The sequence below is a fragment of the Eublepharis macularius genome, chromosome 4 (assembly GCF_028583425.1).
Source record: "Eublepharis macularius isolate TG4126 chromosome 4, MPM_Emac_v1.0, whole genome shotgun sequence".
Lineage (NCBI taxonomy): Eukaryota > Metazoa > Chordata > Lepidosauria > Squamata > Eublepharidae > Eublepharis > Eublepharis macularius.
Genome location: NC_072793.1, coordinates 121,967,952 through 121,985,362, shown reverse-complemented (window position 1 = coordinate 121,985,362; position 17,411 = coordinate 121,967,952). Strand labels below are relative to the sequence as shown.

The window sequence follows — 17,411 nt, the reverse complement described above, 5'->3', positions numbered from 1 at the left end:
TGTGTTGCTGTTTATGGTGCCTCTATAGAGCAATGCGTTAACACCAGTGCTTCTGGCTCAAAAAGAGTGCCCTATGTGGTAATGATCCATCAAAGTCAGTCAGTACCGTCTACTCTGAATGGCAGCGGCTCTCCAGGATCTCAGGTAGAGGTCCTTCACATCACCTATGATCTAACTGGAGTTGCCAGGGATTGGACCTGAGACTTTCTGTGTGCTAAACTGATGTTCCACCATCAAGCCATGGTCCCACCCAAGTATTTTTGGCTCATCCAAAGTAGCAACAGCATCTGAAGTACAAGAGAGTCCTTAATATAATATTAGTGCTCCTCTGGCTTCTGAACTAGCTTACTTTTCAGCCTATTTTTCAAGAGAAGGGTCTCTTATGAAATAAGTAATTAATTATGCCCAGAAGCCTGATGGGTTTTAGTGTGTAGTCTATTCTCCGATCTCAGGGAAGCACACAGGGTAATAAGACTGAACCATCGTTTCACACAGATACTAATAATAATAAAAGTCAGTGGATGAAAACCGTAAAGAACACAGATTAAACGCCAAATGGCTTTCAGCACAATCGAAGCGAAATCGTTTAAAAATACAGCCATTGTATTCAGATTTATGGCCTGCAAGTGGCAAAGCGAAAAAAGAATATTGCTGTTCTAACAGAGGTACCTGTTCAAGGAAAGATTAATAATGACTATGTTTCTGGAGCATCAAGGGCACATGGCATCACCAGGTGACCTTTCCAATTATACTTGGCATGACCTTCAAATTCCAATTGGTCAGAAGCTCTACACCACTCACAGACACTCCATTCACTGTGCCCAACACTGCAGAAGGCATGGAAAGATCTAATTCTTCTAGCCTATTAACAGAGGAAAGGCTCATGGTACACGGTTTGTTTCAGGTCTTGACACTTTTTCTTTGGCTCTAGGAACCAGTCCCCAAAATGAGGAGCTAGACTCAGTTTCAGCTCTTAAGAAGTCTTCTAGTTATTTTCTAGTTATTTTTACCATAAAATCTAATCCAAAAATCTTCATTGTTTCTTGTAATTTTATTAAAGCTATGGCAAAAACTATATAAATAAATGTATTGTCGAAGGCTCTCACGGCCGGAGAACGATGGTTGTTGGGGGTTTTCCGGGCTGTATCGCCGTGGTCTTGGCATTGTAGTTCCTGACGTTTCGCCAGCAGCTGTGGCTGGCATCTTCAGAGGTGTAGCACCAAAAGACAGAGATCTCTCAGTGTCACAGTGTGGAGAAGATGTAGGTCATTTGTATCTACTCAGGAGGGGGTGGGGTTGAGCTGAGTCATTCTGTAAGAGTTTCCCAGGGTGTGGAATGCTAATGGCGGGAGGCTTCACTGTATCCTGAGGAGGTTCTTTTGCATATGGATTGGTGCTTGATGTGCTACCCTGCAGCTGTGGACAAGTTTACATCGGGACCACAAAGCGTAGCATCCAGACAAGAATAAAAGAACATGAAAGACACTGCAGACTTGGACAGCCTGAAAAATCAGCAGTGGCTGAACATAGCCTAACTCAAACAGGGCACAGTATCTTATTCCAGGACACCAAAATACTGGACAACACTTCCAACTACTTTGTCAGACTGCACAGGGAAGCCACTGAAATTCACAAGCATAAGCAAAACTTCAACAGGAAAGAAGAAACCTTAAGAATGAACAGAGCATGGGCTCCAGTTCTGAAAAACACCAGGCCAACAAAACACTCCACACCCGACAATAGCCCTGCAGAGAAGATTAGCACATCAAGCACCAATCCATATGCAAAAGAACCTCCTCAGGATACAGTGAAGCCTCCCGCCATTAGCATTCCACACCCTGGGAAACTCTTACAGAATGACTCAGCTCAACCCCACCCCTCCTGAGTAGATACAAATGACCTACATCTTCTCCACACTGTGACACTGAGAGATCTCTGTCTTTTGGTGCTACACCTCTGAAGATGCCAGCCACAGCTGCTGGCGAAACGTCAGGAACTACAATGCCAAGACCACGGCAATACAGCCCGGAAAACCCCCAACAACCATATATAAATAAATATGGTGGAAACCCTGGCTGTTATCACTACAACATAAAGCTAATCTGTAACCCTAGCCTAACATCTCGTCAATTTCTCATAATTTCATTATTGCTTTAAAAAGCTTCATGTAATCGAATAACAGAGGCAGTATAGAAAGCAACTGGTTAAGAAATGAATTTATCAATCGTCACCGAATAATGTAAAGTTAAACTTATAAATAAGCAATGACAAGAATTTCAGAGACATGCATTTTTATGACATATAACCAAGCATTCTGATGTTGGAATGATACATAAGCTTTGTACTTCTACTGCAAATCACTAAAACACTCTACAAAAATATCATTGCTGAAAATACTAGGCACCACAATGAAATTTCCAAGCACCACAATGACCTGAAGCCTTGAATCTCTTGTATAATTATTGTTGTGATTGGAATGTTTTCCTCTTTACCTCTCCTATGGCACTAGTCTCAAGTCAGCATCAGTTGCTCAGTAATTGTATAGATGTAATGGGGGTAGAATTAATTAAAGCCACTTCTGCACAATTCAAAGGAGATGTGAAATTGACTAGGCCACATAGCAAGCAGTTTCTGGTCCAGGCATTTCACTCCAAAAAGAAATACCGTTTTCTCTTTTGAATACCTATGCTTCTCAAGCAATTTAGCTAATAATAATTTAATTTTTAAACCTCCAAATGTGATAGGAATACGGGAGGAGGGGGGGATATGCTACTCATTACAGTTACTAACCAGTAGATACAGTGACAGGCACACCTATATTGTGAACAGCCATACAGCAGCCACCCTTCTGGGGATTTCTTTCTGCTTTCCAAGTTGCAGTTTGAAGTGCTGTAAAAACCCAACGTACCAGTCTGACCAAAAATCACAGTAGGACATACACACAATGAATGTGCATTGACGGTTCTAATACTACTACATCTACGATTCTGAAAAGATATTGCCTGGGCCCAGAAAGATCAGCTGAATGAATAACTTCAGAATGGTTGAATAAAGTTGAAACAACATTAGCATTAGCTGGACTGAATAATGTATGCATCCAATTTCCATTAATTTTAGTGTCCCAATACAAAAAGCATTTATGGACACTGTTTAACAAGGATTTAAAATGCCTTTTCTGAATTAAGATCAAACCTGTTTGATTTGTATTATGAGTTCTCACATTGGAGAATTTTGAAATCCTCATTACTCAACCTGGATCACAGTTAATGCCTTGGTTAATACAGATTAAGTTAATGTACTTTCACTAATATGCAGACATGTGGCTTTTCACTTTATAGCCTCCTTGTGTCTGGCTCAAAGTACACATGTGCACTTTGCATTCTGTGCGCTATGGGAGACAGGAATGATGTGATTAAGCAATGCTGAAGCTTAGGATTTGTACCAGAATGCCACCACAGTAAATGGATGGGTGAATATACCAGATAGACTATGCTTTCTTACAATATACCTTTCAGCTGTACCAGTATTTATTATCTGTCTTTCAAGTTTGGACCCTGCTCCATCTATAAGCCCTTCACAGTTTCCCAGTACTGTAAATGAAGTCACCACAGGAAACAACCAGAGTCCACTACAACATGTTTGGATCTAGCTCAGCTGCGAACTTCCCGACCACTACTCTAGAAGGTAAGAATTCCACAGTGTTGGGATTACTACTGAGAAGGCACTGCATATAGCAAATGCCAGTTCTGCATCAGTTCTGAGAGCCAGTTTGGTGTAGTGGTTAAGAGGGCAGGACTTTAATCTGGAGAACCAGGTTTGATTCCCCACTCCTCCACTTGAAGCCAGCTGGGTGACCTTGGGTGAATTACAGCTTCTAAGAGCTCTCTCAGCCCCACCCACCTCACAGGGTGTTGTTGTTGTAGGGATAATAACAACATACTTTGTAAACCACTCTGAGTGGTTGTTAAGTCACCCTGAAGGGCAGTATATAAATTGCATGTTGTCGTCATCGTCGTCATCATCTACCTGGGATGGTAGTCTAAAGCAGGGCCTTATTCCACATGAGATAACGAGGGAGAGAGAGGAGTGCCTACATGGGAGCAAATGCTCCCTCAGGGGTTACAGGCTGTAATAGTTTAAGGCTTGTTTTCCTCTCCTCTAAACTGTTATAAAATAAAGCAGGCACGGTTTAGAAATCTTTCTACCATTAAGGAAAATGTAGCTACTTACACAGGTTCCTGAACTGGCTTAGTAGTACTTCCATGGGTCTGTTCTTGAGTGCTTTTCATGGTACTTTTAAACAGAGCTCCCCACAAAAGGAAAGGCAACCTAATACAGGAGCCAGTTCTCTGAGATAACTCATTCCATTTGGTAATAATTCACTAAATTGTTCAACAAGGGCCTGATAATTTCCTTTTTTTGTGAAATGTAATTATCACCTTCACAGTGGTAGAGTTAACACTGCAGCTGCCAGGTACAATGTCTCACCCTCCTTGCACCTGCCACAGACTTTTACTCCCTCTTCACTGTGGTTAACTCATCAGCTCCCATCTCTCTCTTAAACAATTGTGCTTGATTTCTCTTGTACATGACCATGTCTCATCATCAGTTCCCCTACTCAGATTAGACAGGCCAGCATTGTAAAGCATATCAAGTTCTTTATCCTGCTTTAAAGCCTGCTGTTAGTCAGACTCACTACAGAGGACCTGAAGAATTGCTACCAAGGAGGAAACACAGCCTCTCGTGAGTTTTTACGTTTCAAGAAAGCGTTCCAATTAATTTGATGGCTGTTTCCTTTCTGGTTGCTTTTTCTCCCAAATGTATGCAACACATCCATGAAGTTATTTAGTCAGATAGTTCACAAGTTTTTATGAAATAACCCACATGCTTCTCCTGCTACAGAACAGCAACATGAGAATGTAATAGCGCACATATCAATCGGCTTCTCTAAGAAAACTTTTTTAAAATGCAGACCGCCACAGCAGCTGTTCTCAGACTTTGGCATCACTGGAGCCTTGTCTAGAGCAAAGGTTGCACTCAGCATATGATGCATTTTTAAGTCACCTTCATACAAATTCTCCACAGTCACAAAAGCAATCACCAGCAACAATACAAAAGCTGATGCAGGCTCTCGAAGGCCAACTGCATTGGATCATACTGCCAGTCTGAGAACTGCCAGCTGTTCTGCAGGAAAGACTAGCCAGGGCAAGCACCCCTGCCAGTGCTTCCCACCCACCCACCCACCCCAAAGGCAACAACAGGGCAAGGGCTGAATGAGGAAGGGGAAACAACAAAGAAGAAGAAGGAAATGGCACAAATGGTCATGGAAAAGAACAAGAGGGAGAAACTACAGAGTGAGGTTCTGAGAGAGAGAAAGACATTGAAAGATTCCCTATCAGGGACATCTTATTTTACTGGGCCTGTACTGAACTGCTAGTAAAAGACTCCTAAGGAACCTTTAAGAAGGAGAATGCACCGAGTCTTTCTTTGGCTCACCAGTTGGGCTGTCTTCTCCTTTTCTTCATTGGTGCTTTTCCTTTCCTGCTGGAGGGTGGCCTGAAGCCTCTCATTGGCAGCATCTCGTTCCCTTTTAGCCAGTCGGAGCAACTCCTCTTGGACCATTGCCTGCTCTTGTTCATACCTAGGAGAGAAGATGATCAGCATCCACCTGGCTACAGGCTTCCAACTAAAATGCAGCCCTCTTGGCAAGAGCCAAATGGGGAATATTTGTAAGCCGCCGGGCTCATGGCACCAGGGCATCATTCTGGAACATAATGGATTTTAAATGTATTTTATTTCATGTTGTTTAACACCAACCTACATGTTCCCGCGATGACAAACAATAATATAAACTCTCACAATAAAAAAAAATCTAAGCCAATAAAACAATTTTAAAACACAAAATAAGTCAACAACCATAAAATCAGAGACAGAAATACAACAACAATCCACTCCCTAAGAAAGAAGACAAAATTACAAATAAAACTAACACACATAGCCAAATGCCTGGGTAAATAGAAGTGATTTTACCTGGTACCTGAAACAAAGAGATCAGGTACCAGGGGAGCAGCCACTATAGAAAAGATGCTCTCTCTGGTAGCCATCCAGCTTGCTTCAGGTGGATGGGGACTCCAGTGAAAGACTATGCAAATGACTTGATAAAGGGTTTTAAAAGAAGACATGCTAATTTTATGTTGAAAAGTTTGAGTCAAAAGTCAACTAACCTGTAGTTAAGCTCATGACTAATTATTCTATTTGCTTAGTCAATCTCCTCCCCAAAAAAGAACAAAGAACACAATAAGATGTATTATAGATCATACATGCTTGAAAACTTGGGCAGTTAATGCTGCCAAGACTGAGAAACATTTTCATTATCCTCAAAGGTGGGCCTCTGCAATCTGGCAGAATGAAAGCAACGAAATGTAAAAGACAAGCTAACAGTTCCACAGTAACACAATCCCATCCACTGAGCCATTGCCTTTAATCAGGAAAGCACCAGTCACTAAATAAGAGCAACATGCACAACAAGAGGGTGACCTTGAAAGAGCAGAATGATCTAGAGAGCTGTTCCTTGACACAAGATCCCACCTCTTGTACAGATCCTCTTCTGCCTCAGATGGCTTCCGACCCAAGGAGTCAGCTGTTGGTGGATGGATCCCTGGGGGAAGGACAGAAGGAAACAATTATAATGGAAGAAAATCAGGGTAAGAGAGGCCAAAAAAATCTAAGAAACTGAGCTAAATTAAAAAAGTGACCTAATATCAAGAATTTAGCAAAAGTCTCAGTGCAAACTAACAACAAAACAGAAAAAAATGCTTCTGAAACTGTGTGTGCCTCAAACATAGTACAATACTGGTGGGAAGTTCCTCCTTGGGATAGGATAATTATTACAAAGTCTGAAAAACCCACAAATAGACACTAGCAAAGCAAGCCAAACAGCTAATTTGAACCATGTTTTATTTATAATGGAGGATAAATTCTGGCTGATTCATCAACCCACAAACCACCCTTGACCCCTTAAAACAACAAGATTAAAGATCCAGAAGGGACTACTGGCAAATGAGCCAAGAATACACATTTGGGCATTATACAGGAAATCAAGAAGCAGCTACCTTGAGTAAGTAAGCCATTCACAGGAGACCATTCTCTGCACCAAGCCATTAAGCACAGAATGAAACAGCTGAGCTCCATGATAATTCTTCTACTCTTTTCTTGTTGGCAACATCTGGAATTGGCTTGTGAACTTCTTGAGACACAGGACTATGCTAGATATGTATGACATATTTCCCAAGAACTAAGATACAAGAAACTCATACCCATTCTTCTAAAACAACACCAACCGTAAATATTCTGCATTGTTAGAGTCGCTTTTCTATAACTGATGCACTGAAATATTACTTCACAGAAATGCAAGCATACATAATGCAGGTACTAGTCATGACCTGAACAGCTGGAAAAAGACACCTTGGAGAGGTTAGAAATTGCTCTGAGTTCAGAGACCAAGTGAACAAAGTGATATTTATTGCCCCAGCTTCTACTGGTGAGACAACAGTAGAATAAAAACACAGCATAAAAACACAGTACAGGAGAGATCCCTTGGTTTTAAACTATATACACTGTTTTTTCCTATCTAAAACAAATAATATTGATGACCAGGGCTTTTTTTCTGGGAGAAGAGGTGGTGGAACTCAGTGATGGAACTCAGGACTGCACAATGACGTCACTTTAGGTCAGCTGAAACAAGGGAGGAGTTTTTAAAAGTTTAAATCACCCTTGGCAAAAATAGTCACATGGCCAGTGGCCCCGCCCCCTGATCTCCAGACAGAGGGAAGTTTAGATTGCCCTCCGCACCACTGGAGCAGCGTGGAGAACAATCTAAACTCCCCTCTGTCTGGAGATCAGGGGGCGGAGCCACAGGCCACGTGATCATTTTCAAGAGGTGCTGGAACTTCATTCCACCACGTTCCTGCTGAAAAAAAGCCCTGTTGATGACATTCACTACATGTTGATGGGATAAAATGGAGGAGGGGAGAACGATGTAAATCAGATTGGATCCCCTTAGGGGAGAAAAGTAGAGTATGAATGAAGTAAATAAATGAATTATTATCCCCCTGTTGCAAATGGGAGGATAGAGGCTAGCCTGAGTAAATGCATGGCTCACCAGTCAAAACTCATTCTCTTAACTATTACATTGAGCTGTTTCCAAACGCATCTGCATTCATTTATAGGATGCAGAACTAATACTTATTTGGATGCAAATCCAAATTACATCAGTAGAGTTATTAAACAACAACTATATTCAGAATCTGGACAATACAAGAACAACCTGAGCAGGCAAATATGTATCCGTCTAAATGGAAATAGTATCACTAATAAATCTGCTTTCTTTAAAATATCTATTCCTTGATGAAATAGAACTGAACTGTAAACAGGGCTACTTAGCCATTTGAGATGAACATTGTGAAAACTGAACATACTACAAATAACCGATAGATGCACTACCTGTGGACAACTCAGCTTTCCCTTCTGTAACTTGCAGTGAGGATGGAGGAGAAGACAGTGATTGCCGGTCCCTTTTAGGCTGGTGAGGTTCCTTCATTCGGTTCACTACATCTTCAGAAAGCTAATGCAAATTTTAAAAATAATAAAACATTAAGAGTGGCAAGAGGAAGAGCAGTGTGCCGTTTCCGCTTGAAACTAAAAAGTTTGGATTCAATTCCCAATTTTTCTATTTGATGTCAAGAAATCACCATGAGTACACATGGATATTATGAAAGATGTGCATGTTGCTCTAATACCAAAGCAACAGCAAGCACCATCAAAGGAAACAATAACTGATTAATTAAAAACAAAATTAAAAACAAAAAAAATCTGTTTAGGAATAAAAAGGACTGCCTAGTAGAATTTCTTATTTCAAGCCATATTACAAGGTTATAGGATTCAAGTCTAAAAGACTCCCATAAAAAATTGCTTAAGGAAACATACTAGAAAACAATGCTAGAAAAGTACTTTTAGAATGTATTTTGAATTTTAGCCTTACTAGAGTTCTGGGCAGGTAACAACAATTTAAGCAGAAAAGAAGATAGGAATACTAAATTAATATACTACAATTACATAAATTTGTTGGTATTAAGTGAAAGAAATAATAATTTTGTAATTGTAGATTGCCTACACTTCCTCAGACAGGAAGCCAGAACAAGAATGTCAAACCATTTCTATTTCTCTCTCAAGGGCCTATTTTTTTTTTAATCCAGACATTTGGTTTGGAATACTTATGTTCTACTAAAATTTAAACTGCATTTTTAATAAAGCCTTTTAGTTCTTCACAGGTTTTAATGAGATTTCATTCCTAAATGCCTCCAAACAATTTTGAAACACTTTTTAAAAAGTTAATACATTCAACTAATTTTAGTGCTAACAATTAAAATATGCTCTTCATCAAGGATTATAGCTTCTCTGAGACAATCTAAGGGTCAAGAGAACAAATGCATATGATAAAGAGCCAGTTTAGTGTAGTGGTTAAGAGCAGTAGAACTCTAATCTGGAGATCTGGGTTTGATTCCCACTCCTCCACTTGAAGCCAACGGGGTGACCATGGGTCAGTCACAGCTCTTCTAGAGTTCTCTCAGTCCCACCCACCTCACAGGGTGATTGTTGTGGGGATAATAATACCATACTTTGTAGACCGCTCTGAGTGGGTGTTAAGTTTCCCTGAAGGGCGGTATATAAATCGAGTATTACTGTTGTTAAAAAACCCTTTTAGAAAAGCAGGTTCAAAAGTAGAATCTAGAATAGAGAAATGGCAGGGAAGGAAGAGAGTTTTAATCTTTCTCCTACCACCTCATTCCTGCTGCAGCTCCATCCCTACCACACCATATCATATTTTTCCTTCTGGTTTCCACAGTCACGCTTCATCCTCTAAAAGAGTTTCAAATCCAGTAGCACCTTAAAGACCAACAAGATTTCCAGGGTATATAAGCTCTCAAAGCTCCTTTCATCAGGTGTTTTGTTAGATACAAGGGAGCTTTTGATTCTTGAAAGCTTATACCCTGGAAATCTTGTTGGTCTTTAAGATGCTACTGAACTTGAATCTAGCTGTTCTACTGCAGACCAACACAGCTACCCAGCTGAAACCTCTGAAGAAGGTACCTCTGGAACCCCCAAAAGGAATATATATAAGGAAGGGGGAAAGTAGAACAGATGTGGGCATGGGAAGGGTCAAAATCACTGCTTTTCCCTAGAAAATGCAACTGTAAGTTTTTTAACACTTGTTTTTCTGTCTAGTACCCTTCTTAGGTATCTGATGTTCTTTCTTTCCACACAACAGGTCCTTTCCTAGCAAAATATCAATTTCAATGCTAAAGTTTTACGCTAGTAATTGAAATTGCTGGCGGGACAGCAATTTCACTAGCTGGTGGGACAGCAATGTTCCCACCAGTACAGAGTTTAAGTAAGAAAAGGTATGCCTTACTAATGAGGGCAGAAGCCCACAAACATGGCTGCCAACAGTAATCATGATACTTGAAACAGTCTTTAAAAATTAATAAAATGATTTTCTTTTGCACATTATTCATTGGCTTGTGCGTGCATAGGTGTACACAAAGGCCCATACTCACCCTGACAGGAAATGATTATTGCACCATTGCCACTTTGCATAGTTGAAATCACCAAGCCCTACACAAGGAAGACTAAGGCTAAGGAGCAATAGTGCTGGTAGTGTTCAAGATTAGTGGGCTGAGTGTTCTATCGAGGCCACATTAGAATCACAGAAATTGCCTGCTGGACAACCAACCCTCCCTCCTGCCAGCTCACCTGCTGCCTAGCTCATTGTTCCCCCAGCCCTGCCATCCACTCAATAATCATCAATCCATCCTCACACACCCATCAGCCCTCTGCAATAAAGACTGTCAGAGCAATTACAAGGACAAGTGAACAGTCAAGAAGGAGGTCAGCAGTGGAGGAAGGAAATGCAAAACAGAGAGGCAGCTTCCAATTAGTGTATAGATGTGTCTGACTCTTAGAAAGAATAAGGCATGTATTTGCAGTTCCCTAAACTATCTCAAGAAACAGTACATGAGTATGCACAGGAAATAATTTCAGGGCCATATCATGGCCCTACTGGGAGAATTGCCATATCTGAAAAGGACCAAACTATCCAAAGCACAACTGAATTTCAGAGTATAGTAATTCAAGCCAAATGCAAAGGTGAATTCATTCCTGTTCGAAACACAGAGACAGATGGGCAATAGATTTATCTTTGTCAAACCAAGGAAATGCAACAAAGGGAAAAATCTAATTTGAACAGCATATATTGAAAGAGCTTTTTATTTGCAAAGTATTTCCAAATATTTATTTGTTCTCAAAACTCTAGGAATTAGGCTGCTCTTATTTTTCTCATTTTACATGGGAAATGGAGGTTGAGAGAATGATGTACAAGATCAAGCCATGGTTTGTCTCTATGCAAATAAGACCAGGGGGACTGCATGCTTGCATCCTCTCTTGCAAAAGATACTTAAATATTTCCAAATTTGCAGCAAACCATAGTTCGGAAGAAAAAAGGCGGGGGGGGGAACCCACAAACTCAACCCAAACAAGCAGGGGAACAAAAGGGGTTAAGTAACAACCTAAAAGTATATATATGCAAACCATAGTTTACCATTACATTCAAACCCAAACACTCTACAAACCAGGGTTCCAAAATTCCCACGTGGAATCTTGGTTTGTAGGAAAAGCAGAAAACAGAGCCTGCCAGTTCAAACAGAACAGCAAACTATGATTTATTGTCGAAGGCTTTCACGGCTTTCAGCTGCTGGCGAAACGTCAGGAACTACAATGCCAAGACCACGGCAATACAGCCCGGAAAACCCCCAACAACCAAACTATGATTTGCTGCAACAGAGGAAGTCTCTAACTAGCTGACCAAATACACAGAAGAAATCTAAGGATAACCTAGGATTGTTCAAGTAAGGCCTACCCATGGTTTGCCATATGTTCAAGCCAAACCATTAACATGCTGAAGGTGACACTATTTTATTTTAGAGATGTGGCTTGAACCCAGGCTGCTATGGCAACTGCACTGGCTACTCAATTACTTCTGAGGACAATTCAAAATACTGGCTATTACCATTAAAGCACTTCACGGCCTAAGACATTCATCCTTATCAAACTGCAACTCCCAGTATATCCATCCCCCTGTGCCACTTACACTCTTCAGCATCCGCCTTAAAACTCTCTACCAGGCCGTAAGATGGGCCTTTCCCACAACGGACCCCATCCTCTGCAACAGCCTGTCAGAGCACAGGGGAAGGGTGCTTCATCTTCTATATTTAGGAAGGCATATTGGGGTCTCTGTTCCAGAAAGTATTTAGTGAAGGATGAACTTCTCAAGCAAATCTGACTGCGAGTTTGCTAATCCAGTGTGCTTTGTAAGTTTAAATGCTTTTAAATTGGTAAATTGTGTTATTTTAATTTGTTTTAAATTTATTAACTTCTGCCTTGCAACTTGGTTGCTACATTATTCATCTGCTTGAGTCCAAGAAGATAAAGCAAGACAGAATTCTTTTAATTAAATAAATAAATAAATTTAGATCAAAGTCCACTGCTCTTATCCCTGAATGCTAGTGGCTCTATTTCAATCATAACATGTTATTTTGATATAGGAAGCTCACTTATGGTAAATACTAAGCCATTTGTGCTGCTTCCCAAATTGGTTTCTCATTTCAACACTTGAGCACAAATATACAATTTTTTAAGCTCATCGCCAAGTCTACCAAACTCTGATTTTAAAGGAGCCTCCTTGATGATGCTTTGAGGACCACTGGTAGGTATGCCATGCCATCCACTAATGACAAGATTGTTGTTTTCATCTCCCTGGACAAGATGAAAGGATGACACATCGCCCAAATTTTCTCTCAGTGGCAAATTCAAAACATAAAGCATAATCATCTACATTTTAACTGTACTACAATTGCTCAAAATAAGCCCCATTTTAAACCCCGGCTGTAAGGGCAGTCAGCTACCCTAATAATACTCTTTATGATCATATAATAAAATGTAAATACATGCATTTGTACTGGCAGATGATAAATACACAAATGGTAGCTACAAGAAGTCTAAGCAAGGGAGGAGAGGCATTCTTTTGAGAGGATGATGATGATGGTATGGCTGTGAGTTATGTTCCACTTGGCCAATCTTTCCAGAATAGAACAAACAGGAGTAACAAATCCATAGCTTACTTGTTTTTCTATAGTTGATTTCTCCTTTAAAAAAATCCCTCTAATCTGAAACATACTAGCAATCTTAGACTTAATATATTGGGCAAAAATCCACAAAAGTTGGTTAACATTGTCTAGATCTATAAGTTGCTATCATGCTATTGCCTCTAGATGTGTGATATAGAACACAGTTTTCATGCTGAAGTTTCCTGCTTCAGTTCCTACTATTTCCTGTTAAAAAGCAATCTCAAGAAGCACAGCCAGGAAAGATATTCACCTGGGACCATGGAGAGCCACTAAGAGAGCGTACAATCTTTGGCTAGAGGGACCAATAGTATGAGACTCAATGTGAGGTAGTTTCATATATTTATGTGTACAGAGTACCATGAGGAGATCAGAAATCCCAAGGAGGTATCACCATAAAAATATTATTAAAATTGCAACTGAACAATGTTTCATGACCAAAGAATTGTGACTAACAAAGAATGTATTACTGTCATTAAGACAAACTTTTGATTTTTTCCCCTCTAGCTGCCTTCCTCCTACCCTTTTCTCTGTTATTTTCATTACTTCAATTTATTCTACTTATTCATCGTCATGCAAGAAGTACTTGGGACCCAAGAATGAGCTTTAAAGATAGAATATTTATAGAAGTGAAATATCAACAGTAAGTTTAAGTAAGTTCCACTTAAAATGTATGTATGTAGTTTTATATTTTACCATAGTGTATAATTTATGTTTGGAAATTGAAATAATATATATATGAATAAGAATGCCCTTTTTATGCTTCAGTCAGCTACTACAGACAGTTTAAAAAATTTCCCTTAGCTAGTATTATTGTGCTGAATGCAGAGAAGTGGATACTAATCAATTAACAAATACACAATATTGTTTAAATCTGAATCATCATTTACTTTAACAAACACTGTCCAAAATGTGAAAATGTAAGCCTTGCAAGAACAAATGATTGATATGCCAGTTGGTGCTTGCCATTTTGTTAGTATCTGTTCCCAAAAATGCAGACAGATGTATAATTAACAATAAGAATTTTCTGGAGCCCAGCAAATGAAAAGTATTGGTTACAGACTAATTTCTTTGATACTGGGAGCTCCAGATCTAACCAGACCTAGCACTGGATTGTGCATCCAGTTCTAGATCTAATTATACAGGAAGGTCATTGGGATAATGCAATGCTATGGTAGCAGTATGGAGTATACTTGTAGGGACATCAACAGTATTTATTGAAAGTGTGACAGTTTTATCTCCCCCTCCCCATACTCACATTATTTTGAGAATTTTAAATGTCTATTTCATTTATAGATGAATGCTTTCCTGCAATACATTCCTACAGCTGCCAAATTACAAAGAGAAGCAAGGCTGTCTCTACTGGTCCGCTACTTCAAAAATGTGTAGATTTTAAACAGCTCTCTTTCCTTCTAAAGGTAATGAATACTACATTGGATACAGACCAAGATTCAAATCTGAATTCGCAAATTTGCAGTTTTTAACAAAATCATGTAGAGATTTAATTCAGCATCTATAAGAGGATGATTAAAAGACCTTAGCTCATAGAAATGGGGAAGTACTTTGCACGCGTCAAGCTATAAATATAAATCTGTATTAGTAATAAAGCCATTAGGCTATGTAATTTTGGCGCCAGGCCTTTCCTAAACCATAAAATAATCTCCTATTAAAAATAATTAAGAGTGTTGGTCAAGAGCTACCAGATTTATTGCTATATTGAATATGTCGTATTGAAAAGGTACTGAGGATTATTTTTTAATCGATAAAAACAGTTAAAGGCACCAGGAAAAGCGAGGGGAGTGTTTTTCCCCAAGGAAAACAAACATAGCCACAAGATCCCCACAGTGCTCCGCTCCCCAAATATAACCCCTCCTCTTCCCCTCCCAGCATTCCTCACAACCACCGATGTTAACTTGGGAGAGCTACTTTTCCTCCAAAACCCGGCCCCGCACTGCCCTGGACCCCTCAAGATGCCCTCTAATCCTGTCGGTTCTCACTCCTACTTACCCTGATGCCCTGCAAGACCCGCACTCGCTCCTGCTCATCCATCTCGAAGGAGACTCTCCTGTTACCCTGGCTACTCCCATTGCCCCCCATAGCACCCACAGGACCTGCCCAGCTGCCCCTACACACGGGATGGTACACAAGACCTACACACACTCCGCTCCACCCCACCTAACTACAAAGTCGCGCCCAATTGGCGGTCGCCGAACGACCATCCAATGGCGCTGCGGGCCGGCCATGATGCATGATGGGAATTGTTGTCTTTCTGGTTCAGAGACGTCTTTCAAGGATGCTACGATCAGCCAAGTGGCAACGGGACGTGCCGGGAGAGGACAGCAACATTTTTCGAAGTTTACGCTGGAATACGTTTTGTCAGTCTTTCAGGCGCTCCTGGACCCCCTTTTTATTGGACAATGCATGCAGTGCCACTTCACTTTTGCCCCAGCCATTGGTCCGAAGCTCAGTTTTACCTAGGCATTTGAGCCTGTTTCAGCTGCCAGTTCCCGCAGACTGGCAGTAAAGTTGATTTCATTGTAGACTTTTTAGAGGAGGTTCTTGGGGCGGTACTGGGAACTAAACGGGTCAGTCGTTGCTGCTTCCTGCTTCTGCGATCTTTAGAACATTTATAAATAAGTCTAATAATTCCAGAGAAGGGGTTGTGTTAAGTCTGCTGAAGCAAAAATAAAATAGGAATCTTGTGGCACCATAAAGACAAAACTTTTCATTCAACCCTAATGGTTTTTAATCCGTAATCTACTATCACCTACACAACATTAACAGCAAATGCACACACCAGGCAAAAAATCAGGACATAAATACAGCACACCAGACAAGGTAATTTTGCTTTTTATTTAAGGTGTTTTTATATGTGGTGTTTTATTTAGCAGCCTGAATAGCCCAGACTAGCCTGAACTCATAGGACCGTGGCTGGCCTAATACCACGCAGCAAGCTTCCATGGCAAAGCAGGGATTTCAACTGGGTCTCCGAGATCCTAGTCTGATATTGTAACCGTTTCAAAGTGTGTTATCTATATCTTTATATTAAACACACTCAGTCTTTGAACAAGCATTAAACCTTACAGAAATAACGTATTTACAGAGCTCTGTCAGTGCTGGCCCTAAACTGAGGAAATACAGAATAGTGGGTGTTACACTTGCCTACTTCCTGAATTCTTCCAGGAGCTGCAACGTATTCCATTTTTTCTATATTGCTTCACCACTACACCACACAGTCTTAGATTTCCCTCCTTCCCTCCCACCTGGGAAAAATCTGGCCAAGTTGCAAAAACCATGCAAATTGCTCAGGTGAGTTGAATGGTGGCTACTGCTGGGCCCAAACAAGTCATGCATGTTGCGTGGAGGCTACTACTGAGTCAAGCATAGGGTTACCAACTCCATCTTGGAAAATTCCTGGAGATTTGGGGGTGGATCCTGGAGAGGGCAGTGACAGACTTCAGTAGAATACAATGCCATGCAGTTCACCCTCCAAGGCAGCAATTTTCTCCAGAGGAACTGATTTCTGTAGTCTGCAGCTCTACTGTAATTCCAGGAGATTCCTAGGCTCCACCCAGAAGTTGGTAACCATAGCCTGGAAAGTTGTGGGGCATCAAGTTGTAGCCATTGAGTAACTTGCATAAATTGCATGGAAGCAAGTTGAATGGTAGTTGTTAGTGGTTCTGGCCCTGATGAGTCGTCCCTTAAGCCAGGCCAGAAGGAAGGGATATAAGGGTGGATGAGGAGGCCAAAATAGCCCTGGAAGGGGCCCTGCCACATGCCCTTGACTTTTAGTGACATAAATCAAAGTTTGAAGGCTGGCAATACTGTGGTTGTTGCCTAACAACCCCCCTCCTCCTCCCCATGGCCAATGAGGGCATTCGCTTAGTGATAGACTCCAAAGTTTGAAGGCTGGCAATAGTGTGGTGGTTGCCTAGCAACCTGCCTCCCTGTGGCCATTGAGGGCATTCACCTATTAAAGATACAGACACCACATATTATTTTGTGGAAGTTTTAAAAACTCCATGAGTTTTTTTAAAGTTTTTCTGCAAACTTGGTGTTTTTTCAGATTTGCAGATAGACGTGTCTTGTCTGTTCATGACTCCAGTCTCTGTCTTTGAGTATCCACAGATTGGGCCATGTTAGGAATTAGATATATTAATAATGATGACACCT

The 17,411-nt window shown here is 40.6% G+C and overlaps 1 protein-coding gene across 1 annotated transcript in view; it reads right to left on the bottom strand.

Moving 5' to 3' along the window:
* Positions 1–15,396, bottom strand: part of CHCHD6 (coiled-coil-helix-coiled-coil-helix domain containing 6) — a 301,834-nt gene extending 286,438 nt beyond the window's left edge. Inside the window, exons 1-4 of the mRNA XM_054975161.1 lie at positions 15,246–15,396; positions 8,503–8,623; positions 6,589–6,658; positions 5,497–5,641 (exon numbers count right to left, since the gene is read on the bottom strand). Of these exons, the coding sequence (XP_054831136.1) occupies positions 5,497–5,641; positions 6,589–6,658; positions 8,503–8,623; positions 15,246–15,335 (426 nt within the window). The 5' untranslated portion in view covers positions 15,336–15,396. The remainder of the gene's footprint in view (positions 1–5,496; positions 5,642–6,588; positions 6,659–8,502; positions 8,624–15,245) is intronic.
* Positions 15,397–17,411: the final 2,015 nt, after the last annotated feature.